Consider the following 27,231-nt stretch of genomic DNA (forward strand, 5'->3'; position numbering starts at 1 on the left):
TGGGATGAGCACGAGGTGTTGTATGGAAACCAATTTGACAATAAATTTCATATTTAAAAAAAAAAGAAAAGGCTGCTTATGCTCAGGCTATTTGCAAAAATAATAATTTAGTAATTTAAACTGACTTGAAATGTATCTAATTCCAAATGTGTCTCCTTATTCACAGTGAAATATTTGATGATGTATCAGAGACAGTCCAAAAAATGGTCAAAATTATTATTCATTACACAACATTCAGGCTGAAATGTGTTCACTTAATGAGCAATTATCGATTTAATCTCTAAGATTGGTCATCCTCCAGTATTACTTGCCAGAATATTTAAAGTCAGGTAGTTCTGCTACTTTGTCAGAAAAAAAAAAGTCCTGTTTATACATGGAGATGGTTCCTACATAAATATTTGGTAATGAAATCTACAACAGAGTAGACAAACTGAAATTATTCCTCCCTCCCCCCATCTGCAGTATCTATTAGTTGTAACCGAATACAATCACATTTTGTGTGATCATGTAGCTTACATAACAATGTGTAGTCAGTATGTCCCAAACTCATCTGTCGCAAACAGGTATAAGAAATAAAATAACAGGTTTAAAAGTGACGTTCTCTAGGGGCCACCAAGAATCCTACGTAATTTACATTTTTCATACGAGAATACAATTGAGGTGGTCATTCCACTGGTAATAGTCAAATGATTTACTTAAATTAGAATGGTCAGATTCTTTGGTCTATCCACTTCAACTGAGTATTAGGAACTTAAATAACATAATGTTAATAATTGCACATGATTCTGGCAGTTGATTTCAGAAGACAATGATAGATGTTTTGCTATCCTTATTCCAAATCAAATGGTCTTGTGTAGATTTTACCCATCTAGAGTCTCAGAATCCACTGACTGTTTTTGAGAAAAAGACATCCCCCCCACCCTGTTACGACATATGTACTGTTTTCAGCCTCACAAAGCCTCCAGCCTATACACAAGCTATACACAAATATTAATATATTTAGTTAAGGACTTCCTACTTATTAATTTTACAGTGAGGAAGCCACTGATAATATTTTGAATGTTTAAAAGACTTCTACAAGGAGATGCCATTAGAGGAAATCTGAGACTTTGCCCTTGATCTTGATGAGTTGCTTTCTTATTGTCAGTGTTTGAACGAGCTAGTGTTCCTATGTAGTGAAGAAGAACATTTCAAGACTTTAAAGTTACACACCTCATCTTCAGGTGAGATACTCTACTTGACAGACAATTTTTAAAGGGCACAGTTTCTAGTCAGCATTTTTGCTATTGTATAAGTTAAGAAACAGAATTCTATAAAGAGCAAAGGAACATACAGTTAGCAACGTAGTAATTCATCCCCAGCATCAAGATAAAAGTGTCATACACTTAAAAAAGAGTTTAGCTGCCATGGTTAATATTTTTAAGGTTCAATTATATGAAATTTGGAACAAGGATTTAAAACTCATCTCTACTATTTAGTGTTGGTTCTGACTAGAACATTTACACAAAAATGACTCGATGGGTAAAGTTCTAGACATAACTTACACACACACACATATACACATACATTTGACTCCATAACCCCACCACAAACCATGACTTAATGTTTCTCAAATATCCTTGATAAAAACAGTTAACAGAAGAACCTTTTAAACCCATTGATAGAACTTTCCAAGGAGATTCTGATTATCTAGACAGAGATTAGCAAATATATCAGATCACTTTGTGTCTTAGGTATATAGTTGCAAATCACCAACTCCTCCTGTGTGACAGTTTTGTTGCAGAACTTTATAACACTAGAAAACATGTCTCTAATTTCCTGCAAAGCACTCCAGTAACAAACCTCAAGGTGGTCCTAAATAGCTTTTTGGAGTGAATGAGAGCCATAGTTCATGAAACCATAGTTTACCTGTGCGTTTTTTTTCTTCTCCTAGACTTTCAGGATTATTAGAACAATCAAATACTGAAATGAATTATTAAAGAATATTGTTTTGAAATATTTATACAAGGAAAGCAATCTGGTTCAGATATTTACTTGCCGAAAGAGATTATCAATCTAGAACACAGTCAGCACTATACCTAAGGATCTATAGCTCTTTGATTCTTGGTACATTTTAACTAAACTCATTAAATGACTTCATAAATTAACAGAGATCAATTCAAAACAATTTGTCAGTGACATGAATAATCTTCAGTGACAAAATAAGAAGCCAATGTCTAATAAAATCCAATAGAATTTTGTATTTCGCTATTGCTTTCAAATACTGTGGTTATTGAGATCTGGAAAAGAGCTCCGTCATATAGTTCATTCTTTATCTAGTTGAACATGCAACACTCGAGAGAAAGAGACCGCATTTAGAATCATGACTATAGTCACCCATTGCTACCAATGCCAAGTGAAAACTTTGCTGTGGTTTGTTGCTGATGTGTTGTTATTCCCTGATTTATTTTCAGCCTGTCGCTGTGTAATGAATCAGTCATCCCACTTCTCTCTTGTTGTTCCCTTTGCTTATGACTACGACACATCATTTGTTTTCCTACAAGAAATCTTCAAAAAGTGGAGGAAAAAAGCAAATGCTTTATGACGCTCATTTGCCATAAAAGTTTGCACACTGTTTCTCCACGTGAATACATTTAGCATTTTTATTTAAAATCATTGCCCGCCCACGCCTCTGTCCCTGAACCATGTTCTCCAATTAACATATAACTCTTAGGTTCTGTATTTCTCTTCATAAGCAGAATTAGAGACCGATTCAAAAGGCTGAACCCACAGAGCTCATAAACTAGAGCCAACCTCCTAACAGTGCAAGTTTTCTTGACTACCCTGTGCTTCTAGGCATCTGTCAAGAGGGAGGCAACCACGAAAATGAGTAAGACCTTGAGAAGTGTGTACACCTTGTCAGCAATGCTTTGTGTTTTAAACACAGTCCACTTTTACTAGGTTCTTGTTGGTCACTAACGGAGAGGGTTTGCATTTAACCCTATCTGCAGCATCATGAGAACGACACACAGAGAACATTCTGGCTGTACACAGTGAGACTATAATTCTTCTGTATTCCTTCCTGAAATTTTGGTTCAGGAGCCCATATATAATGGCATTGAGGCAGCTGTTGAAATATGCCATATAGTAACTCGCCACAAATAGCCACTCTGGGATCCTGGGTACCATGCTGGCGGGGTCTGAAGCCACGGCAAGACCAATAAAGTTGAGAGGAGCCCAGCAAATGGCAAAAAGTACAAAAACCACAAACATGGTGACAAAGTTCCTGAAGTCCTGTGGTTTCATTTTGGGTTTACTGTCAGGTTTCACCCTCCGCCTGACCCGAAGAACCAGGATCCATATTCTCAGGTAGCAGAAGATGACTACGGTCATAGGAACGAGGAAATGAAAGACCACTACCGCGATTGTGTATGCTGAGCTGACAGACTGCGTAAACGTGCAGGAGTAGATCCTCGGGTCGTACTGCAGGGTGCCGGTACGCAGGTTGGGCACGATCGCCACGAGGGTCAGCATCCATATCAGGAACACGCAGCAGAGGGAATTCCTGTTACTGTACAGCTTGTCGTACTTGAGGCTGTGGCAGATGTAGCAATAGCGATTGATGGCAATTCCAGTGATATTGAATATTGAGCCAATGACACTCAAGCCCATCAGGAACCCGCTAATTTGGCAGTGCAGATGGCCCAGATTCCACCCGTTGTTAAATATAGATATCAGCACCAAGGGGTATGGATACACGGCTACCACCAGGTCCGCAACTGCCAGGCTCACCACGAATAGATTTCCTAAAAGAGAAAGGTTTAGAAAACACAGGTTGTTACCGATCTTGTGCGGATTGCAGGGGTTTTCTTTCACAGTTCTGTTTGCTCAAAGAGCTCTTCTTACAACTCAGCTAACCGGGCATCACAGCTGCTGCTGCTGCTGCATGATAAATGAAATGGAGGCCATCTTCACCCGGAAGTAAGCCCACCATGGCCCTGGTCAAGTCAGTTCTGCTGTTCACAAATTCCCACGTCCCTAAAACGAGGCATATTCCATGTCAGAAACTGATGTTCTTCAAACCATTTGGTTTCTCTTGTAATTAAAAAAAAAAAAATCTCGAGTTCAGTATACTCATGTTACATATTTTGTTCTGGAATATTCTACATGGCCTGAGAAACCTCATGTCCCACATTTTCCCAAGTGACATGTGACTTCTCTAAGTTCTGAGCTTTCTGTCCCTCTAAGTCTCCAGCCACCCTCAAAGGCTGCCTCTAACTCCTGTTCTTGGGGAGCAATAAATCCTTGACCATAGTATAACAGTTAAGAGGAAAAGGGTTCTTTCATCAACTGTCTGGGTTAGAATATTGACTTCACCCCTTGCTAGCTGTCTCCCTGAGGCAAGTATCATCATCTCACCAGATGTCGACTTCCTCTTCTCTAAGATGGGGATAACGATAGTACCTTCTTCATAAGGGGATGATGAGCATGAATTGAGACAGTCTATGTCAAGTACCAAGCAGAATCTGTCACGTGATAAGCGCTCCACAAATGTTGGTATTCTACAACACTCACCTCAATCCAAAGGAGAAGGTAGAAATACTTGTAGATTTCATAAAGAACTTAAGGTCTAAAAATTAAACCCTAAATATTTTCTATGTTAATAACGCAACACATTTTAAAGTCCAAAAACAAGGAACTCTAGTCAAATTTTAGAAGATACTCTGCAAGGATGTTCTTTACTTTGGTGGCTCATTTTGTCTTTGTTTCTTACTCTTCTTTCTGCCTTGAATGGCTCCTCTCTCCCGTTTTTAAAATGGTACCCATTTTCCCAAACCCATTTTCGATAGAAATGCCCAAAGCCTTTACTTACTTGCCCAACTATGTGGAAAACCTTCCTCTTTTGAAGGCTTCTAAATCACATTTTTATACCACATTTAATTTGGATTAACTCATGATAAATTTCATTCAATAAAACCTTACCGAATGCATTTAATAGGTGGTGGAGAAACAGAAATGTACAGACAGTGATCCTATGATCCTTAAGCTTAGAAAAATAAGATAGAAGTACAATATGTACAGAAAAGGAATGGAGTGAGCATGAAAGAAGTGGGGAGGAACATTCCAGGCAGAGTGACCTTACGTTTTGCATTTTATTATACTTGTGCACTTAACTTTGCTATATTTCCATACTGTAGTACCCTAAAAGTGTGTCCACCTCATAAATGCATCTAGAATAGTACCCACTTGGGACTTCTGTTCAAATGCTTGATGACAGATATTAAATTGTCATCTCCCAATACCTGAAATAAAATACCCTTTGTAGGGGAAGTTCCTGTCTGGTTAATTTTATTTCACAGTCCTCCAAAAATTGCAAAGAAGTGAAGTAAGATAGTTGTGGCTAAAATAAAAAAAAAAAAAGTCATGGATTTGCCATCTAAGTAGGAATTTCAGATAAATTGTTATAAATACAACTTCTTCAAAAGCTGGCTATACAAGGCCAAATTAAAGCAATCAGAACAAATTTATGTCTCCCCACAGAACAATTCCAATCGCCAGTGAAATATTTAAATTCCAACGTGGGCATGTTTTAATGAATTTTTAACTCAAAGTGGGTAATACTTTAAAAATATGTACAATATGTGAAATTCAGCTACAACTTGTCATCGAAGCAGTACATTTTTACCTAAAACGTTATAATGACAAATGGACATAGATTTATTTTTCAAGAGGCTAAAACTGAGATCATAAACTGTGTCACAGGTTTGTTTCATAGCATTCATCCTCTGCCCCATGTAGTTTGCAGCAATTAGGCTTCTTTTTTTAAGTCGTTACATTAATTAAATCATTTGTTTAGTTTTCTTTGAACTAATCCCATTTTACCAGAGTTGGGAGAAAAAAACAATTAAGCCATAGGCTCTTTGTAGATGTGGCTAATAGTGTCTCAGCTGGAAGCTTTATCACATCTGCAATGTGTGCGTAGAGGGTGTGTGTGTTGGGGAGAAGAATGATAAGGTAAGAGTAATTAACTTAATCATGATCATCCACATTATAAGATCACCTATTTCATCTCAGCCCTGTGTGTGTCCAGATAGACCGCCATCTCTCCATTTTTGCAGACACCCAACCCTCTGTACAACCAGCACAACAACGCATTCTGAAATTTCAAGTAAGTCCTGTGAACGGCTAGCAATTCCTCTTCTGTTGGATTTACGTCCAGCCCTTGCCCCAGAGGAACTGTAGACTCAGAGGATGTTAAGATGGGGAGGAACACTAGTGATCATGCAGGATAATTCCTACTTTTTAGAGGTGAGGAAAGCTGAGAAACGGGGAACTCAATCGGAAGAAGTCATACCGTGAATGCAAGATTGCCACGGGCTGTTTATTTGTTAATGTCACTTGGTGCATTTCCCTAAGAGAGTTCCTATGGCTAGAAGTAGGTGAGGGTTGGGTAATGGGCCCTCTGGCCAGGCAGGCCCTGGCTTAGAGCCTCTTTAGGCATAATTCTAAAAAAGCATCTTAGAACCAGAATGAGGGGAAGGCAGTTACGGGTCTCTGTACTGGTAACAAGAAGATACCGCAAACAGCCTCACGATGATTAAAGACACAGGCAAACTATAAAGTGCTGAGCAAACAATCATTCTGGTGAATAAAACCTTAAATTGTAAGTGAAATGTGGCACGGATGTGAATAAGATCAGATAGCAGACAGCTGAAGAGTTGCCTTGGCTGAACTGCCTCCTTCAGCACGAGTCTGGGGACTTCCCTCTGGGAATGACCAGAGCAAGGGGTCATCGCCTTTCTATTTAGAAATACTTTTCTTCTTACCATCTTCCCACAGCTCAAGCTGTTGAGTCCATGAGGGTGGCGCCCACCTTACGCATCTTTCTCCCCCTACAACAGGGCCTGGCGCAGAGTTGTGTCTTGACACAAAATGCAGAGTGGGTCTATCTTATATGGACTAAGCTGAAAGGGCATTTGCATGCAGAGCTTCAGGGTTTTCTGTTCCCTGGCAGAGACCATTGCATGAGGGGTAAAAGGTGGAAGCGAAGCAGCAGTCGAGTCCTCTGTGCGCTTCCAGGCGGGCATACGGCCCCAGGCACTGGGGGGGCTCTGGCCCTCTCACTCCTGTCCCGGGCCTGCAGTGAGGGCTGCTGATGCAGGGGGCCCACAGCGTCTCCTGCTCCTTCTCGGAGCTCCAGCCTGGCTTGGAGAAAGGGAGACTGACAAGAGTTCAGTCCGTCCTCCTGGGTTCCAGCCCTTCCTCCAACGATCTCGTTTGCCCTTGCTTTCCCTCTTGACATCCATCTTTTCTTTTCAGGTGCCTTATCTATAGACTCTAGGCTCGAGAAGGTTAATTTGATGTGTCAGCACGACCAGGGTCATAGGATGCTCAGGGAGCTGGTTAAACATCACTTGTGGGTGTGTCTGGAAGGGTGGTTCCAGAGGAAATTAGCATTTGAATGAACAGACCAGGTAAAGCAGAGGTCCTCCGCTGTCAGCCAATCCAGTAAGGGCCTGACTAACACAGAAAAGTGGAAGGAAAGGGAAACTCAGTCTCTCTGCCTGCCTCCTTAGGCTGGAACGTCAGTCTTCTCAGTCTGTAGAATGGGATGACAGTACAGGTGCTCTCGGGTCTTGGGATTCAGACCAGAACTACACCAGCTCTCCTGGGTCTCCAGCTTATAGATGGTAGACTGTGGAACTTCTCAGCCTCCACAGTCAAGCGAGCCAGTTCTTGGTAATAAATACAGTAAGCCAATATAATGTTATAGGATATATAATATATTGATAAAATAGATATACTAATAAACTAATAGAATATACTATTCTAAATAGAATATATACTAGCATACTAATAGACTATTCTGTTATTTATTGTATATATCCTATGTCCTACTGCTATTTAGAGAACGCCTTATTCTCTGAATAGAATACATTGAATATACTACTAGAATATATATATTCTGTTGGCTCCGTTTCTCTGACGAACCCTGGCTAATACAAGGCCCTGGCACCAGACATAGAAGCAACAGCTTCAACTGAATTGTTTAATCAGCTCCCATAATTGCTCTACTCATTTTGTTTCTCAAATTGATTGAACCCTGACTGATATAAAATTTGGTACTAGAAGTAGACCGAGAAACTTTAAGGAGGGTTTCTCTGTGTTGGTTCTTAGTGGCCTGGATTTAATTCTCTAATGGCATTGGATTTAAAGGCATTAAAAACCTTGTTTCAGGGAGCGAGGAGGACCCTGGTAGTTCATGGCATACAGTGGCAAAAGAGTTATTTAAATTATCACCTATATTCATCTTCCAAGGTGAAGAACGAGTTGGTGCATCCCCCTCCTACCACTAAATACACACACACACACACACACACACACACACACACACCCCTAATTTTGACATGCTACACCAATCCGTTTACTGAGTAACCCAAAAAGCAGGCAGTTTCGAGTAGAGCTGAGAATAAGAAAAGTCTCTGAAAGCTATTCTACCATTGGACTCATATGATCCAATGGTGTTTGAATTGTTTGTAGTAGATCTGGAGATGTAAGGCTCCCTTACCAGGCACACAGGAGTGACTTATAACCATAGACTCAACATTTTGTGACAAATCTATGCCTTCCTTTGCAGACTAGAATTCCCCTTTAGAGAAACAGTCATTGGCTTGCTCCTCAGCATTAGCAAAGTCTGAAAACTTGACCACAGATGACCAAGTGACCGTGTGATCTGAAAAATCTCTTACAGACTACGTATTGTCTGACCCGCTAAAATCAGTCAAGTTGGCCTGCACCGTATAGAACAGAAGTGGTGTACACAAAATCTGGCCCAAGCATGTATTGAGGGCACAAGGAAATTTCATGAGCAAGTGTCACAGATGCCCGTGGCCCACCTTCCTACCACATTGCCCCCTTTTTCACAGTCTCCACCTATGGCCTCATGAGGAGTCCCCTGTGGTCAGTTAATAAGGAAGGAAAAAAACTTATGGCATGCTTTACTGATGGTTTCTCGTGACATGCTAGTCCTGTCCCAAATTGGATGTTGCAGCACTACAGGCCAACTATACCCAGTGAATAGAACTTTGAACAGAACTTGAAACTGCTTGTTGATTTTGCCTGGAAACAGAGATGGCCCCAGGCACACACTTACCCTGATTCATAGACAGTGGCTAATGGTATAGCGAGATGGTCAAGGACTGGAAGGAACAGGCTTAGAAAACTGGTAACACAGGAAGCCGGAGAAAGAGTAGGAACACAGGCCTCTCAGAATGGGCAATGAGTATGAAGATACGTGTGTCCCATACAAAACTCACCAGAAAGCAATCTCAGCAGAAGAGGATCTGGGGTATTTTGTTTGTTTGTTTTTTTGTTTTGTTTTGGGGGGTTTTTCTTTTGTTTTTAGCCAGAAGAGGATCTTTTTTTTTTTAATTTATTTTTTAAATTTACGTCCAAGTTAGTTAGCATATATATAGTGCAACAATGATTTCAGGAGTAGATTCCTTAATGCCCCTTACCCAAGCCCATCCCGCCTCCCACAATCCCTCCAGGAACCCTCTCTTTGTTCTCCGTATTTAAGAGTCTCTCATGTTTTGTCCCCTTCCCTGTTTTATATTATTTTCCTTCCCTTCCCTTATGTTCATCTGTTTTGTCTCTTCAAGTCCTCAAATGAGTGAAGTCATAAGATATTTGTCTTTCTCTGACTTACTAATTTCACTTAGCATAATACCCTCTAGTTCCATCCATGTAGTTGCAAATGGCAAGATTTCATTCTTTTTCATTGCTGAGTAATACTCCATTATATACATATACCACACCTTCTTTATCCATTCATTCGTCGATGAACGTTTGGGCTCTTTCCATACTTTGGCTCTTGTCGATAGGGCTGCTATAAACGTTGGGGTGCATGTGCCCCTTCAAAACAGCACACCTGTATTCCTTGGATGAATACCTACTAGTGCAATTGCTGGGTCATAGGGTGAATCTACTTTTAATGTTTTGAGGAACCTCCATACTGTTTTCCAGAGTGGCTGCACCAGCTTGCATTCCCACCAGCAGTGCAAAAGAGATCCTCTTTCTCCGCATCCTTGCCAACATCTGTGGTTGCCTGAGTTGTTAATGTTAGCCATTCTGACGGGTATGAGGTGGTATCTCATTGTGGCTTTACTTTGTATTTCCCTGATGATGAGTGACGTGGAGCATTTTTTCATGGCTTGGTTGGCCATGCAGATGTCTTCTTTGGAGAAGTGTCTATTCGTGCCTTTTGCCCATTTCTTCCCTGGATTATTTGTTTTTTGGGTATTGAGATTGATAAATTCTTTGTAGATTTGGGATACTAACCCTTTAATATGTCATTTGCAAATATCTTCTCCCATTCTGTCGGTTGCCTTTTAGTTTTGCTGATTGTTTCCTTCCCTGTGTAGAAGCTTTTTATTTTGATGAGGTCCCAGTAGTTCATTTTTGCTTTTGTTTCCCTTGCCTCTGGAGACATGTTGAGTAAGAAGTTGCTGTGGCCAAGGTCAAAGAGGCTTTTGCCTGTTTTTTCCTCTAGGATTTTGATGGCTTCCTGTCTTACATTTAGATCTTTCATCCATTTTGAGTTTATTTTTGTGTATGGTGTAAGAAAGTGGTCCAGGTTCATTCTTCTGCATGTCGCTGTCCAATTTTCCCAGCACCACTTGCTGAAGAGACTGTGTTTATTCCATTGAATATTCTTTCCTGCTTTGTCAAAGATTAGTTGGCCATAGGTTTGTGGGTCCATTTCTGGGTTCTCTATTCTGTTCCATTGATCTGAGTGTCTGTTTTTGTGCCAGTACCATACTGTCTTGATGATTACAGCTTTGTAATACAGCTTGAAGTCTGGAATTGTGATGACTCCAGCTTTGGTTTTCTTTATCAAGATTGCTTTGGCTATTAGCAGTCTTTTCTGGTTCCAGACAAATTTTAGGATTGTTTGTTCTAGCTCTGTGAAGAATGCTGGTGTTATTTTGATAGGTATTGCATTGAATATGTAGACTGCTTTGGGTAGTATTGACATTGTAACAATACTTGTTCTTCCTATCCAGGAGCAGAGAATATTTTCCCATTTTTTTGTGTCTTCTTCAATTTCTTTCATAAGATTTCTATAGTTTTAAATTATAGATTTTTCACCTCTTTGGTTAGATTTATTCCTAGGTATTTTATGGTTTTTGGTGCAATTGAAAATGGGATCGATTCCTTGATTTCACTTTTTGTTGCTTCATTATTGGCATATAGGAATGCAACTGATTTCTGTGTATTGATTTTGTATCCTGCAACTTTGCTGAATTCATGGATCAGTTCTAGCAGGTTTTTTTGGTGAAATCTTCTAGGTTTCCCATATAGAGATCATGTCATCTGTGAAGAGTAATTTGGGTGCCTTTTATTTCTTTGTGTTGTCTGATTGCAGAGGCCAAGACTTCCAATACTATGTTGAATAACAGTGGTGAGAGTGGACATCCGTATCTTGTTCCTGACCTTTGGGGGAAAGCTCTCAGTTTTTCTCCATTGAGGATGATATTAGCAGTGGGTCTTTGATATATGGCTTTTATGATCTTGAGGTATGATCCTTCTATCCCTTCTTTCTTGAGGGTTTTTATCAAGAAATGATGCTATATTTTGTCAAATGCTTTCTGTGCATCTGTTGAGAGGATCATGTGGTTCTTGTCCTTTCTTTTATTGATGTGATGAATCACATTGATTGTTTTGTAGACACTGAACCAGCCCTGCATCCAGGTATAAATCCCACTTGCTTGTGGGATAATTTTTGAATAATTCTTTTAATGTATTGTTGGATCCAGTTGTCTAATATTTTGTTGAGGATTTTTGCATCCATAGTCATCAGGAAAATTGGTCTATAGTTCTCCTTTTTAGTGAGGTCTTCATCTTGTTTTGGAATGAAGGTAATGTTGGCTTCATAAAAAGAGTTTGGAAGTTTTCCTTCTGTTTCTATTTTTTGGAACAACTTCAAGAGAATAGGTGTTAACTCTTCCTTAAATGTTTGATAGAATTCCCCTGGAAAGCCATCTGGCCCTAGACTCTTGTTTTTTGGCAGATTTTTGATTACTAATTCCATTTCTTTACTAGTTATGGGTCTGTTCAAATTTTCTATTTCTTCCTGTTTCAGTTTTGGTAGTTTATATGTTTCTAGGAATTTGTCCATTTCTTCCAGATTGCCCATTTTATTAGTGTATAATTTCTCATAATATTCTTTTATTATTGTTTGTATTTCTGCTGTTGTGGTTGTGATACCTTCTCTTTCATTCTTGATTTTATTTATTTGGGTCCTCTCCTTTTTCTTTTTGATCATACTGGCTAGTCATTTATCAATTGTTAATTCTTTCAAAGAACCAGCTCCTGGTTTCATTGATCTGTTTTTTGGGTGATTTTTTTTTGTTTGGTTTTAATAGCATTGATTTCTGCTCTAATCTCTATTATTTCCTGACTTCAGCTGGTTTTGGGTTTTATTTGCTGTTCTTTTTCCAGTTCTTTAAGGTGTAAGGTTAGGTTGTGTATCTGAGACCTTTCTTCCTTCTTTAGGTAGGCCTGGATTGCTACATACTTCACTCTTATGACTGCCTTTGCTGCGTCCCAAAGGTTTGGGCTATGGTGTTATCATTTTCGTTGGTTTCCATGTACTTTTTAATTTCCTCTTTAACTTCTTGGTTAGCCCATTCATTCTTTAGTAGGATGTTCTTTAGTCTCCAACTATTTGTTATCTTTCCAAATTTTTTCTTGTGGTTGATTTTGAGTGTCATAACATTATGGTCTGAAAATAGGCACGGTATGATCTCTATCTTTTTGTACTTGATGACAGCTGATTTGTGTCCGAGTATGTGATCTAATCTGGACAGCGTTCCATGTGCACTGGAGAAGAATGTATGTTTTGCTGCTTTAGGATGAAATGTTCTGAATGTATCTGTTAAGTCCATCTGGTCCAGTGTGTCATTCAAAGCCGTTGTTTCCTTGTTGATTTTCTGTTCAGATGATCTGTCTATTGCTGTAAGTGGGGTGTTGAAGTCTCCTACTGTCATGGTATTATTATCAATGAGTTTCTTTTTGTTTGTGATTAATTGATTTATATATTTGAGTGCTTTCACATTTGGCACATAATGTTTACAATTGTTAGGTCTTATGGGTGGATAGACCCCTTAATTACGATTAAGGGATAGACCCCTTAGTTACAATATAATGCCCTTCTTCATCTCTTCTTACAGTCTTTATGTTAAAGTCTAGATTGTCTGATATAAGTATGGCTATTCAGGCTTTCTTTTGTCTAGAAGAGGATCTTAATGACACAACCTGTGTACATTGATCTTCGTTCAGCCACCACTGTCCCTGACCACTAGGCTCACAAAGTTATGCACCGGAAACAGAAGTTATTAATGGGCCCAGCAACACAGAGTACTACTCATTAAAATGACCTGGTTATAGCCACTGCTGACCTGGTGTGTCAGCAACCTGTCAACAGCAGAGACCAACACTGATATGGCACCATTCCCCAAGAATATCAGCCAGACAATAGCGGTAGATTGATTACATTGGACCACTGCCATCATCAGAGGGGAAGTACTTTGTTCACAGTGGAATAGAAGCATATTCTGGATCTGGATTTGCCTTTTTTACCCTTAATTCTTCCACCAAGCTGACATTCATAGACTTACAAGATGCCTTTGTCTTTGTTTATGGTAAAAACACTGCTTCTGATGGAGGAACTCAATTTACAGCAAATGAAGCAAGGCATTGCGGTAGAATGCCTTGTGAAGGTTTAGTTCCAGCACCAGCTGGATGAGCCTAGGGTGTCCCCCAGGGTGTAGTGTGTGTTCTAAATCAGTGACTGGATTCATGGATCAGAAAATCAAGGGTGGAAATGGTCATTTTTCTTCACCTAATTATCCTAGTGATACCCTCGCAGAACATTTGCTTCCTGCCCTCACAACTGTAGGTTCTGTTCTCAAGTCTTAGCTCCCAAGAGAAGAATGCTCCACCAAGAGACATAACATTGGTTTCCCCAAACTGGAAGTTGAGACTGCCACCTGGCTGCTTTGGGCTCCTCCTCCCAGGGAATCAATAGACCGTCCCGAAGGGGGTGATTAATCCTGATTTTCAAGGGAAAACTGGGTTGTTACCACACAGTAGGAGCAGCGATGTGTGTGTGTCTGCAATGCAGGAGCTCCCTGCAGTGCCTTGGTTTTGCCACACCCTGTGATTAAAGCCAAAGGAAAACCAAGCATCCCAACTGAGGCTGGAATGCCAATGTGGGGAACTTTGAGAAGGAAAGTTTGAGTCACCTGGCAGGCAAGAAATCTCTGTCCCTAACACTGTATAAAGTTTGGGCCTTGAGTTTGTCCTCATCAACATGTTGCTACTCTAGCTATCTTGGTCCTAATTTGGTAACAATTAAATCTGTGCAATGGTGTAACCTGCGGAGAATTCATTTGCTTATGTGGACCCTCTTCAAAATGCTGGCGGGGGGAGCCCATTACTATGGCAGGCTGGTCTCTGGGTTGGTTGTTACCTCTTCTCTATGTCACCGGCCTTGGAGTAGATGTTGCCGATATCTTTTCCAAGTCCCCTTTTCAAGTCCCTCTGCCAGGCTGGTAGGTGAACTTATCCCTGGAATTTTGATGAAGGTTGGGTGCTTCCATTTAGTTGCAGCTACACCCTTCTCCAGAGAGTTGCCCTCAGTTGAGTAGACAATGGATGACCAATTGACAATGGGGTACAAAAGGCCAGCCCCTTCACCTTCAATGGCTACAACTCTGTGGTTGGATTTACACCCGGAGGCCTCAACTTCTCAGATCAGGCCAAGTCTCCGCTGGACCTGAGATCCCTTCCTTGCTTGCCTCTCCCTGCCCTAGTCAGAGTCCCTCACCCACCACAGATCTCTCCCGAGAGCCCTCCCTCAACAAAGCAGGAGCAGCGAACATGCCAGCTCCCTCTCAGGTTCTGTTTCTAGGCAACCTGAGATAGACAGACGTTCAGCTCTGTGATGCAGTTAGGTAGTTTTCTACACAAGTCACCCACTTCTAAGATAAAAAAAAAAAGAAAAACTACTTACTATGCTATCTTACAGAAACAAACCAAGCGGCCATATTGGGTAGAGGGTCCAGAGTTTAAATGCTTTTTGGGTTTGCTTATTTTTTTTAAGTTTATTTATTTTGAGAGACAGAGAACATGCATCCTCCTGAGCAGGGAAGAGGTGGAGAAAGAGGGAGAGCCTCCAGAGCAGGCTCCACACCATCAGCACGGAGCCCGACGTAGGGCTCCAGTTCACTAACCATGAGATCATGACCTGAGCCGAAATCAAGAGTCAGATGCTTAACGCACTGAGCCACCCAGATGCCCTGGTACTGCTTTTCAATCCTTTCATCCTTGTTATGTGTACACGTTTCCAACATCAAACCAGCACATGCCCCAATCATGTGCATAGAAGTCTGTCTCCCTCTAAAGACCTCTTGAGGTCCAGGACTGTGACTGCACAGTGCCTGGCGCATAGCACATGATCGGGAACAGTTTTCTGGGTGAACAAAGGTACCCTTAAGTCACTAAACCTCACTCATGCAAAGGTAGAAATTAGTTCCTTTTTTTTTTTTTTTTTTTTTTGGCTCTTATTTGCCAGGATGTTGGTTTTCTCAACAGGCCAGTATTAGCCTGGAGTTGGACTTGGAAAGCAAGATTAGAGACCCCCTGAGTTATTGTTCATAATTAAAAATATAAAACCCTGGCTGTGCCTGAATTGTGCCTAACATCAAAGAGATAGACCAGTTTAAAGAGCGAAAAAATATACGTTGGCTACTCTTGAAAACATTTTTCATTTGTTTTACGCAGCAAATCCCGTAGACTCAGATCTAAGAAGTCCGGCTTAAAGAAGAAGCTATCTATTTTGCATATCAAAGCTCACAGGCAGTGCCTTACATTCTTAGATTTCAAAGGACTATATTTGAGAGACTTGTCTTTTCAGATTATTGGAGGCAGCGTGGACCGTAAGTTTAGAAACAAAAACATCTGCATTCAGATCCTGGCTATGACACCTGCTAACCACCCTCAGGTAAGTGACAGCTTCCCGGAGCCTCGGGCTCCTAATATGTAATAAATCAGGGTAACAATGACCACAGTGAGGAGTTGAGAGAGCGCATAGAGCACATTTGGCTTTGGATAAATATTTATTCCTTCTCTTCCACCGTGATGAAAACCACGTGTTGTGCTTCACAGAAAGTTCCTCCCCGGTCAGAAAGCCCTGGCTGAGGTGGCCTCTCTCCCGGCAAGGACTCCTCTCCCACTCCCTGCCGTCTTGTAGGGCTCTTCCTGGACACATAAGCCTCCTTTTATCCTTCTGGCTACCAGCCCTTTCCTCTCCCCTCAAAGGTATCCCCTCTCTTGTCTTCCCACCTGCTTTCAACTCACCTACCTGTAACATCTGGATTCTACCCACACCGCGTTGCTGAAACTTCTCTCCAGTCATCAGGGGCATTCTTAGTGAGCCTTCACTCAGCTCTCCTCCTCCTTATGGTCCTGACAGATCTAATACCCTGTCCACGTAAACCGTCCATATACTACCCTGTGTGAACAGTGTAACATACAATGCATGTGATACCTGATCACACCTTAGATTTTCGCTGTCTTGCTTCCTTGACCCCACTTGCCTCCCTGGCTCTTTGACGCTCTGTCTGCATCTCACTGTTTTCCCGGTCCTACTCCTTACCTTGGTGGTGACTCTTTAACACTGTAAACTTGAGTTGATCGATGGAGTGTCTTGACTGTTCTGTTACCATACAGTAATATATGTAGTAAAAGAGACTAAGAAAACTTCCGCATACCATAAAGTGACCTAACCCTCGAGCTGTAGTACAGTTTTCAATTTTTAGAAGTGTGAAATCCTGCCAAGAACTCTCCTCATTTTCTAGATCTCATTGCTCTTTTCCCAGAAGGGTGGTTTAGGGAGATGTTTGTAATATGTAAATATCCACATTACAGTCCCATTGATTCGGCCTTTCATGTATAAGCTAAACACAAACTACCCATGTCAGCGGGGAGCCTGGGAAGATGGCAGAGTAGAAGGGCCCTGAGCTCACCCTGTCCCACGTTGACAGCTAGACATCATCCGCATCCAAGTTAGTGACCTGGAGAGCGACCTGAAGACTGGAAGGGCAGACTCCGCAACTACATATAGAGAGGAAGCTGCATCTGAAAGGTTGGGAAGGGCAGAAAGGTGGAGAGGGGCTGGCTGCGGGAGGGAGGGAGCCACCTGCATGCAGAGGGCAGAGAAACGGGCCCTTGCACCAGGGAGCTCACACGGGGAAAACTAATCCCCATACGGTTTGACTATAAGAGCCAAAGGGCAGGCTGACTTGAGTTTGTAAAACCAGTGGGACTTGGAGCCTGGAGCTTTAAGAGTCAGCTGACTCAGCACTGGGCCACCCAGGCACCAGGGATGGCCAAGTGGCTGCCCTTAAAGAGACACAGCCTGTGTGGAGAGGCAATGTACACACAGCCGTTTACACAAGGCTGGGAGGCAAAGAGGAGACAGGTCTGTTGGTAATGGTTTGGGAGTGTGTTTATGCCGCTTCCCGGCATAAACATGGGGCCACCTGAAGGGGGCAGGGTTGCACACACACGCGTACCTCAGCACAGGCCTCAGGGCAAATTTGGCGAAAGCTGTGCCCGTGCCCCACCCGGCCACTGCTGCGTGCCTGGCGGCACCCCCTGCCCAGACGCTGGGTGCACAGCTGCCTCCCTGCCCCGGGCCCAGCTGTGTGCTCGACAAACAGCCCCCAGCCACCACAGCGCTGCCGAAGATCTGGCCTAGGACTAGTGGCCCAACGTGGATTTTGCTCCCACCAGTGCCCCGTTCTCAAGGTCCCTGCAGACAGGCACCCTCGGAGCTGGGCTGCCTGGGTCCCGCTAATACCACACAAAGCAGACAAAACCAGCAACTGGCAGAGAGTCTGTGCGGACGACTGCACGGAAAGGAAAAGTGACTCAGACGCAGCAGCAGGGCATAAACAACACACACGGGACACTCTCTTGAAGTGCCAGGTTCTGGTGAACAGGGGACGCTGCACTGCAGGGCACTCGAGGACCTCTTCTTCATAAAGTCACTACTTTCGAAAGAGAAGACACAGCTGACTTTTTTTTTTTAACAGAGAAATAGGCACGGAGAGGCAGACAAAATGAGGAAACAGAGAAGTTTATCCCAAATGAATGAACAGGACAAGGGCACAACCTGAGATCTAAGTGAAACAAATATAAGGAAGATGCCTGATAGAGAATTTAAAGCACTGATCATAAGGATATTTACCGAAGGAGCACTACTTACATTAGACAAAACAGGTTTTAAAACAAAGACTGTAAGAAGAGAAAAAGAAGAACACTATATAATTATAACATAATCTTCAATGAAAAGAACAATTGTGAATATTTTTTTTTAATATAATATTGTCAAGTTAGCTAACATACAGTGTGTACAGTGTGCTCTTGGCTTCGGGAGTAGATTCCCGTGATTCGTCACTTACGTACAACACCCAGTGCTCATCCCAACAAGTGCCCTCCTCCATGCCCATCACCCATTTACCCCTCTCTCCTCCATCAACCCTCAGTTTGTTCTCTGTATGTAAGAGTCTCTTATGGTTCGTTTCCCTGTTAGTAACTATTTTTTCCCCTTCCCTTCCCCCATGGACTTCTGTTAAGTTTCTCAATTCCACATATGAGTGAAAACATATGATACCTGTCTTTCTCTGCCTGACTTATTGCACTTAGCATAATACCCTCCAGTTCCATCCACGTTGTTGCAAATGGCAAGATTTCATCCTTTTTCATTGATGAGAAGTACTCCATTGTGTGTGTGTGTGTGTATGTATATATATATTATATATATTACACATATATATACACATATATATCATATATGATATATATGATATATATATTAAACATATATTACATATATTACACACATATATATGATATATATATATTACACATATATATACACATATATAATATATATGATATATATGGTATATATACACATATATAATATATCATATATATATATATATATATATATATGATATATATACAACCACTTCTTTACCCATTCATCTGTTGATAGACATCTGGGCTCTTTCCATGATTTGGCTATTGTTGATAGCCCTGCTATAAACAGGGATACATGTGTCCCTATGAATCAGCACTCTTGTATCCTTTGGATAAATTCCCAGTAGTGTTATTGCTGGGTTGTAGAGCAATTCTATTTTTAATTTTTGAGGAAACTCCACCCTGGTTTCCAGAGTGGCTGCATCAGTTTGCATTCCCACCAACAGTGCAAGAGGGTTTCCCTTTCTCCACATCCTTGCCAACATCTGTTTCCTGAATTTTTAATTTTAGCCATTCTGACAGGTGTGAGGTGGTATCTCATTGTGGTTTTGATTTGTATTCCCCTGACAATGAGTGATGTTGAGCATCTTTTCATGTGTCTGTTAGCCATCTGGATGTCTTCTTTAGAAAAATGTCTGTTCATGTCTTCTGCCCATTTCTTCACTGGATTATTTGTTTTTCAGGTGTTGAGTTTGGTAAGTTCTTAATAGATTTTAGATACTAACCCTTTATCTGATATGTCATTTGTAAATATCTTCCCCCATTCCGTCAGTTGCCTTTTAGTTTTGTTGAGTGTTTCCTTTGCTGTGCAGAAGCTTTCTAGCTTGATGAAGTCCAAATAGTTCTTTTTGTCTTTTTTTCCTTGCCTTTGGAGGCATGTTGAGTAAGAAGTTGCTGCATCTGAGTGGTTTCCCGTCTCACATTTAGGTCTCATCCATTTTCAATTTATTTTTGTGTGTGGTGTAAAAAAGTGGTCCAGTTTCATTCTTCTGCATGTTGCTGTCCGGTTCTCCCAGCACCATTTGCTAAAGAACTATCTTTTTTCCATTGGATACTCTTTCCTGCTCTGTCAAAGATTAGTTGGCCAAACATTTGTGGGTCCAATTCTGGAGTCTCTATCCTATTCCATTGGTCTATGTGTCTGTTTTGTGCCAATACCACACTGTCTTGATGATTATAGCTTTGTAGTACAGGCTAAAGTCTAGGATTGTGATGCCTCCACCTTTGGTTTTCTTTCTATTTATTTATTTATTTTTGTGAGAGAAAGAGCATGCATGGGGGAGGACTTGAGAAAAGAGGGGAAGATGTGAGTGAGACCCTTAACACAGAGATAAGGAATATCATAGCAGGGATAAAGGACTTAATAAATGCAATGAGAAACATGCCTGATGGAATGAATAGCAGGATGGAAGAAGCAGAAAAACAAGTTAATGACCTAGAAGACACAGTAATGGAAAGTAATCAAGCTAAATGGAAGAGAGAAAAAGAATTACACAAACTAAGTACAGACTTGGAAAACTCAGTGACTCCATGAAACATAATAACATTCATGTTTTAGGAGTCCCAGAAGAGGAGAGAGAGAAAGATGAGGCAGAGAGTTTATTTGAAGAAACAGTACCTGTAAACTTCCCTAATCCGGGGAAGGAAACTTCCCTAACCTGGAGACATCCAGATTCAGCAGGCACAGAGAACTCCCATCAAAATCAACAGAAGCAGGCACCAAGGCTTATTATAATTAAATTTACAAAATAGAATGATAATAAGTTTTAAAAGCAGAAAGACAAAGGAAGCCCTTAACTAACAAGAGAAAACCCATAAGGCTAGCTGGAGATTTTTCAACAGAAACTTAGCAAGTCTGAAGGGAGTACCGTGATACATGCAAAATGCTGAATGGGAAAAATCTGCAGCCAAGAATACTCTACCCAGGAAGGCTATAGTTTACAATAGAAGGAGAGATAAAGAGTTTCCCAGGCAAAGACTAAAGGAGTTCGTGACCACTAAACTAGCCCTACAGGAAACAGTAAAGAGGACTTTTTGAATGGAACAGAGAGGCCCAATGTGGCAATATAAAGGTAGGAAACATAAAAGCAGTAAAAATGAATATTTATGTAAAAAATCAGTCAAGGCACCAACAATAACATATACCTAAAATGTGGGGAGGAAAGGAGAAAATAAAAGGTTCAAACTTAAATGACCATTGGCTTAATATAGACTGTTATATGCAAAAGAGGTTGTATACAAACTTAATGGTAACCGTATATTAAAATCCACTAATAAATATGCAAAGAATAAAGAGAAAGGAATCCAAATATATAACTAACCAAAATCCACAAAACATGAAAGAAATAGAGGAAAGGATCAGAGAAAATCTTCAGAAACAACTAAAAACAAGTAATAAAATGGCAATAAATACATGTCTATCAATAATTACGTTGAATTTAAATGGACTAACCACTCCCATCAAAAGACAGAGTGACAGAATGGATTTTAAAAAACCCAATATTTATGTGCTTCCTATAAAAGAATCATTTTAGACCTAAAGTCTCCTGAGATTGAAAGTGAGAGGATGGAGAAATATCTATCACACAAATGGAGGTCAAAAGAAAGCCGGAGTAGCAATACTTACATTAGACAAAATGGGCTTTAAAACAAAGACTGTAATAGAAAATAAGAACACTATAATATAATATAATATAATATAATATAATATAATATAATATATATCTTCAACAAGAATATTAAACAATTGTAAATATTTATTTTTTAATGTTTATTTTTGAGAGAGAGCATAAGTGGGGGAGGGGCATAGAAAGAGGAAGAGAGAGGATCCCAAGCAGGCTCTGCTCTGTAGGCACAGAGCCCAACATGGGGCACAGTCTCACAAACTTGTGAGATCATAATGTGAACGAAACTCAAGAGTCAAATGCTTAACTGACTGAGCCACCCAGATGCCCCACAATTGTAAATATTTATACACCCAACATAGAGGCACCTGAATACATAAAACAGTTAATGACAAACATACAGGAACTAATCGATAGTAATACAATAATAGTTAGGGACTTTAACACCCCACTTACATTAATGGACAGTTTATGTACACAGAGCATCAACAAGGAAACAATGGGTTTGAATGACACACTGGAACAGATGGATTTAACAGATAATTTCAGAATATTCCATCCTAAAACCGCAGAATACACATTCCAAGTGCACATGTGCACATGGAGCATTCTCCAGAATGGATCACATGTTAGGGCACAAAACCAGCCTCACCAAATTCAAGAAGATCAAAGTCATACTATGCCTCTCTTCTGACCACAAAGCTATGAAACTAGTAGTTAACTATAAGAAGACAGTCTGAGTAGACCACAAATACATGGAGGTTAAATAACATGCTACTAAACGAGTGGGTCAACCAGGAAATCAAAGCCAAATAATGAAATACATAAAAACAAATGAAAATAAAAACACAATAGTCCAAAACCTCTGGGATAGAACATATGTGGTTCTAAGAAGTTTATAGCAATACAAACTCACCACAAGCAGCAAGAAAAATCTCAAATACACAACCTAACCTTAAACCTAAAGGAGCTAGAAAAAAGGGGTTAGAAATGAGCAAAACCTAAAAACAGCAGACAGAAGGAAATAATAAAGGTTAGAGCAGAAATCAATGATATAGAAACTAAAAAAAAAAAAAAAAAAAAAAAAATCAATGAAACCAAAAGGTGGTTCTTTGAAAAAAATCAGTAAAATTCATAAACCTCTAGCCAGACTTCTCAAGAAAAAAAAAGAGAAAGTACTCAAATACTCAAATAAATAAAATCACATATGAGAAGAGGGAAATAACACCACAGAAATAAAATCATAAGAGAACATTATGAAAAACTGTATCCGAACAAATTGGACAACATGCAAGAAATGAACAAATTCCTAGGAATGTAAAAACTCACAAAACTGAAACAGGAACAAATAGAAAATTAGAAAAGACTGATAACCAGTGAAGAAATTGAGTCAGTAATCAAAAAACTCCCCACAAACAAAAGTCCAGGAGCAGATGACTTCACAGGTGAATTCTGCCAAACATTTAAAGAGGAATTGATACCTATTTTTTAAAACTACTTCAAAAAATAGAAAAGAAGGAAAACTTACAAATTCATTCTATGAGGCCAGCCTTACCTTGAACGAAAACCAGATGAAGACACCAATAAAAAAGAGAATTACAGGCCAATATCTATGGTGAACATTGATTCAAAACTTCTCAGTAAAATACTAGCAAACCGAATCCAAAATACATTTACAAAATCATTCACCATGATCAAGTGGAATTTACTTTAGGGCTGGAAGTGTGGTTCAACATTTGCAAATCAAACAAGACACATCACATCAATAGGAGAAAGGGTAAAAACCACATGAGCCTTTCAATCGATGTAGAAAAAAAAGCATTCGACAAAGTAAAACATCGATTCATGATTTAAAAAAAAAAACAACAAACTCAACAAAATAGGTTTAGAGGGAACATACCTCAAGATAATTAAAGTCCGGCTATGAAGAACCCACAACTAACTCATTCCGAATGGGGAAAAACTGAGAGCTTTTCCTCTATGGTCAGGAACAAGACAGGGCTATATACTCTCACCACTTTTATTCAGCATAGTATTAGATGTCTTAGCCACAGCAATCGGACAACAAAAATAAATAAAGGGAATCAAAACTGTTAAGAAGGAAGTAAAACTTTCCCTATTTCCAAATGACATGATGCTCTATATAGAAAACCTAAAGACTCCAATAAAAAACTGCTAGATACAAAAGCACTGTACGGAAACTGGTTGCATTTCTGTACATTCAGAATGAAGCAGCAGAAAGAGAAATTAAGAAAACAATTCCACGTACAATTTCACCCAAAACAATGATACCTGGGGAATACATCTAACCAAAGTTGTGAAAGACCTGTACTCTGCAAACTCTAAAACACTGATCCAAAAGACTGAAGATAACAGAGAGAAATAGGTAGACATTCCATGCTCACAGATGGGAAGAACGAATACTGTTAAAATGTCTATACTATCCAAAGCAATCTGCACATTTAACGCAATCCCTATCAAAACACTAGCAGCATTTTTCACATAGCTGGAACAAAGAAGCCTACAATTTGTATGGAGCCGCAAAAGACCCTGAATAGCCAAAGCAATCTTGAAAAAGAAAAAGCTAGACGCATCAAATTTCTAGATTATAGGTTATATTATAAAGCTGGAGTAATAAAAACTTTAGGGTGCTAGCACAAAAATAGACACGTAGATCAATAGAGCAGTATAGAAAGCCCAGAAATTAATCCACAATTATATGGTTGATTAATTTTCTTTTTTTTTTTTAATTTTTTTTTTTAATGCTTATTTATTTTTGAGACAGAGACAGAGCATGAACGAGGGAGGGTCAGAGAGAGAGGGAGACACAGAATCTGAAGCAGGCTCCAGGCTCTGAGCTATCAGCACAGAGCCCGACGCGGGGCTCGAACTCACGGACTGTGAGATCATGACCTGAGCTGAAGTCGGTCGCTTAACCGACTGAGCCACCCAGGCGCCCCAATGGTTGATTAATTTTCAATAAAGCAGGAAAGAATATCCAGTGGGAGAAGGACATTCTCCAAACAAATAGCGTGGGGAAAACTGGACAGCAACAAGCAAATGAACGAAACTGGACCACTTTATTATACACAAAAATAAATTGAAAATGGATTAAAGCCCTAAATGTGAGACTTGAAACCATAAAAATCCTAGAACACAGGCAATAACCTCTTTGACATCAGCCATAATAACATTTTTCTAGTCGTGTCTTCTGAGGCAGGGGACGTAGAAGCAAAAATAAACTATTGGAACTCCATCAGAATAAAAAGCACAGCAAAGGAAACCATCAACCAAACTAAAAGGCAACCTACAGAATGGGAGAAGATACTTGGCAAACGACATACCTGATAAAGGGTTAGTATCCAAAATATATAAAGAACTCAACACCCAAAGACTAATAATCCAATTAAAAGATGAGCAGAAGGCATGAACAGACGTCCCTCCAAAGAAGACCTCTCAGATGGCCAACATGAAAAGATGCCCATCATATCTTACCATCGGGGAAATGGAAATCAAAAGTGCAACGAGCCACCACCTCATCCCTGCCAGAATGGCTAAGATCAACAACACAAGAAACAACAGGTGTCATTGAGGCTGTGGAGAAAAAGGAACACGTGCACTCTTGGTGGGGCTGCAAACTGGTGCGGCCACTGTGCAAAATAGTGTGGAGATTCCTTAAAAAGTTAAAACTATAACAATTGCACCACTGGATATTTACCCCCCAAATACAAAAACACTGATTCAAAGGGATGCATGCACCCCTATGTTAATAGCAACATTATTTACAATAAGCGAAGCATGGAAATAGTGCAAGTGCCCATCAATGGGCACTGATAAATGGATAAAGAAGTGGCATATGCATATATATATATATATATATAAATATATTATATATATAACGTATAATATATATTAATATAATATATAATAATATAATATAATATAATATATATATAATGGAATATTAGCCATGAAAAAAAGTAATGAAATCTTGCCATTTGCAACATGGAAGGGGCTAGAAGGTATAATGGTAAATAAAGTCAGGCAGAGAAAGACAAATACCGTATGATTTCACACATGTGGAATTGAAGACCCAAAACAAATGAGCAAAGGGAAAAAATATGAGAGAGAGAAGTAAACTGAGAAACAGACTCTTAATTATAGAGAACAAACTAATGGTTACCAGAGGGAGAGGGGGTTGGGGGATTGGTTAAATAGGTGATGGGGATTAGGTAGTTCACTTGCTGTGTGGAGTCCTGGGTCATGTATGGAAGTGTTGAATACACTATATTGTACACCTGAAGTTAACATAACGCTGTATGTTAACTGGAATTAAAAACTTAACCAAATTACTGATGTCTACACCATTATTTATATTACAAAATCAAGAATAAAACTTTAAACACAAACAACTTTAAAAACATATTTTAACCACATTAACAGGCAATCAAAAAAAAAGCTCGTGTTCACTCTGAGATTGTAGTCTTTATTTTCTTTATCTTGAAGAATTCTGTGAAATCTCAGCTTATAAAAGCAAATCAGTGGCGCTTAGTAATATTTCTAATTAGACAAGAGCTCTAAATTGCTAAATTCCAAACAAGAATTACTGTCATTATTTAAACAGGAACAATCATAGTATCATCCTATTTATACGCTAAAATGGGAGGAGAAATGAAATAAAAGCTAGTACTACAAAAGTATGAATTAAGATTCTCATAAAGTTCATTTTAGAAATTCAAAATGTGACTCTCCTTTTTATGTTCTTAGAATTTAAATACTTAGGGACACCTGGCTGGCTCAGTCAGTAGATCATGTGACTCATGATCTCAGGGTTGTGGGTTCAAGCCCCACGTTGGGTGTAGAGGTTACCTAAAAATAAAATATGTTAAGAAACAAAAAAGAACTTAAGTACCTAAAGTAGTGTTAAGTATTGTAGTCTGACTTAGAAATAAAAATACATTCACCTGTCTTAATTCTACCTAACTACTAAATAACAAAGAATTTATTGTGTTTCCCAGAATGTTATATTTAAAGCACAATGAACTTTAAGTTTAGCAATCCTGTAATCCTTACAGCATTAGTACTGTCCCTAATTAATAAGTGAGGAAATGAAACAAATAAATTTCCCAAGGTCACACCCACTGGATGGCAGGGCCAGGATTTTACTCCAGGTTATCTGGTTCCACAGCCCACATTCTTCAGAGGGAACGTACTACCAAAAATAATTGAGTCTATAAAGAACTAACTTTCCACAGATAAGGAATGTTTCATATATAAAGTATTAAATATAAAACAACTTTATATACGTGTAACCTCCCTCTATCTCTGTCTCTAACCTGTTTTGTAAACAAGCTTTTAAAAAACTTACATGGTAAAGAATTTAATACCTACACACACACACACACACACACACACACACACACACACACACACTGGAATATTACTCAGCCGTCAAAAAGAATGAAATCTTGCCATTTGCAGTGACATGGAGTAGAGAGTATTATGCTAAGCAAAATAAGTCAATGAGAGAAAGACATACTGTATGCTTTCACTCATAAGTGGAATTTAAGAAACAAAACAGATCAACATGTGGGAAGGAGGGGGAAAAAGAGAAGAAACAAACCACGAGAGAATCTTGATGATAGAGAACAAACTGAGGGTTGATGGAGGTGGCTGGGGGATGGGCTAGATGGGTGATGAGTATTAAGGAGGGCACTTGTTGTGATGAGCA

General features: G+C 39.7%; 1 protein-coding gene and 1 non-coding gene across 2 annotated transcripts in view; one reads left to right on the forward strand and one right to left on the reverse strand.

The window, feature by feature from the left end:
- Positions 1-2,224: 2,224 nt before the first annotated feature.
- Positions 2,225-27,231, reverse strand: part of MTNR1A (melatonin receptor 1A) — a 40,427-nt gene continuing 15,420 nt past the window's right edge. The window contains exon 2 of the mRNA XM_027077485.2: positions 2,225-3,785. Coding sequence (XP_026933286.1) covers positions 2,917-3,785 — 869 coding nt within the window. The 3' untranslated portion in view covers positions 2,225-2,916. The remainder of the gene's footprint in view (positions 3,786-27,231) is intronic.
- On the forward strand, positions 26,287-26,359 carry TRNAM-CAU (transfer RNA methionine (anticodon CAU)). The gene has a single exon. It is a non-coding gene; the product is annotated as a tRNA-Met (tRNA).

Source organism: Acinonyx jubatus, chromosome B1 (assembly GCF_027475565.1).
Source record: "Acinonyx jubatus isolate Ajub_Pintada_27869175 chromosome B1, VMU_Ajub_asm_v1.0, whole genome shotgun sequence".
Taxonomy (NCBI): domain Eukaryota; kingdom Metazoa; phylum Chordata; class Mammalia; order Carnivora; family Felidae; genus Acinonyx; species Acinonyx jubatus.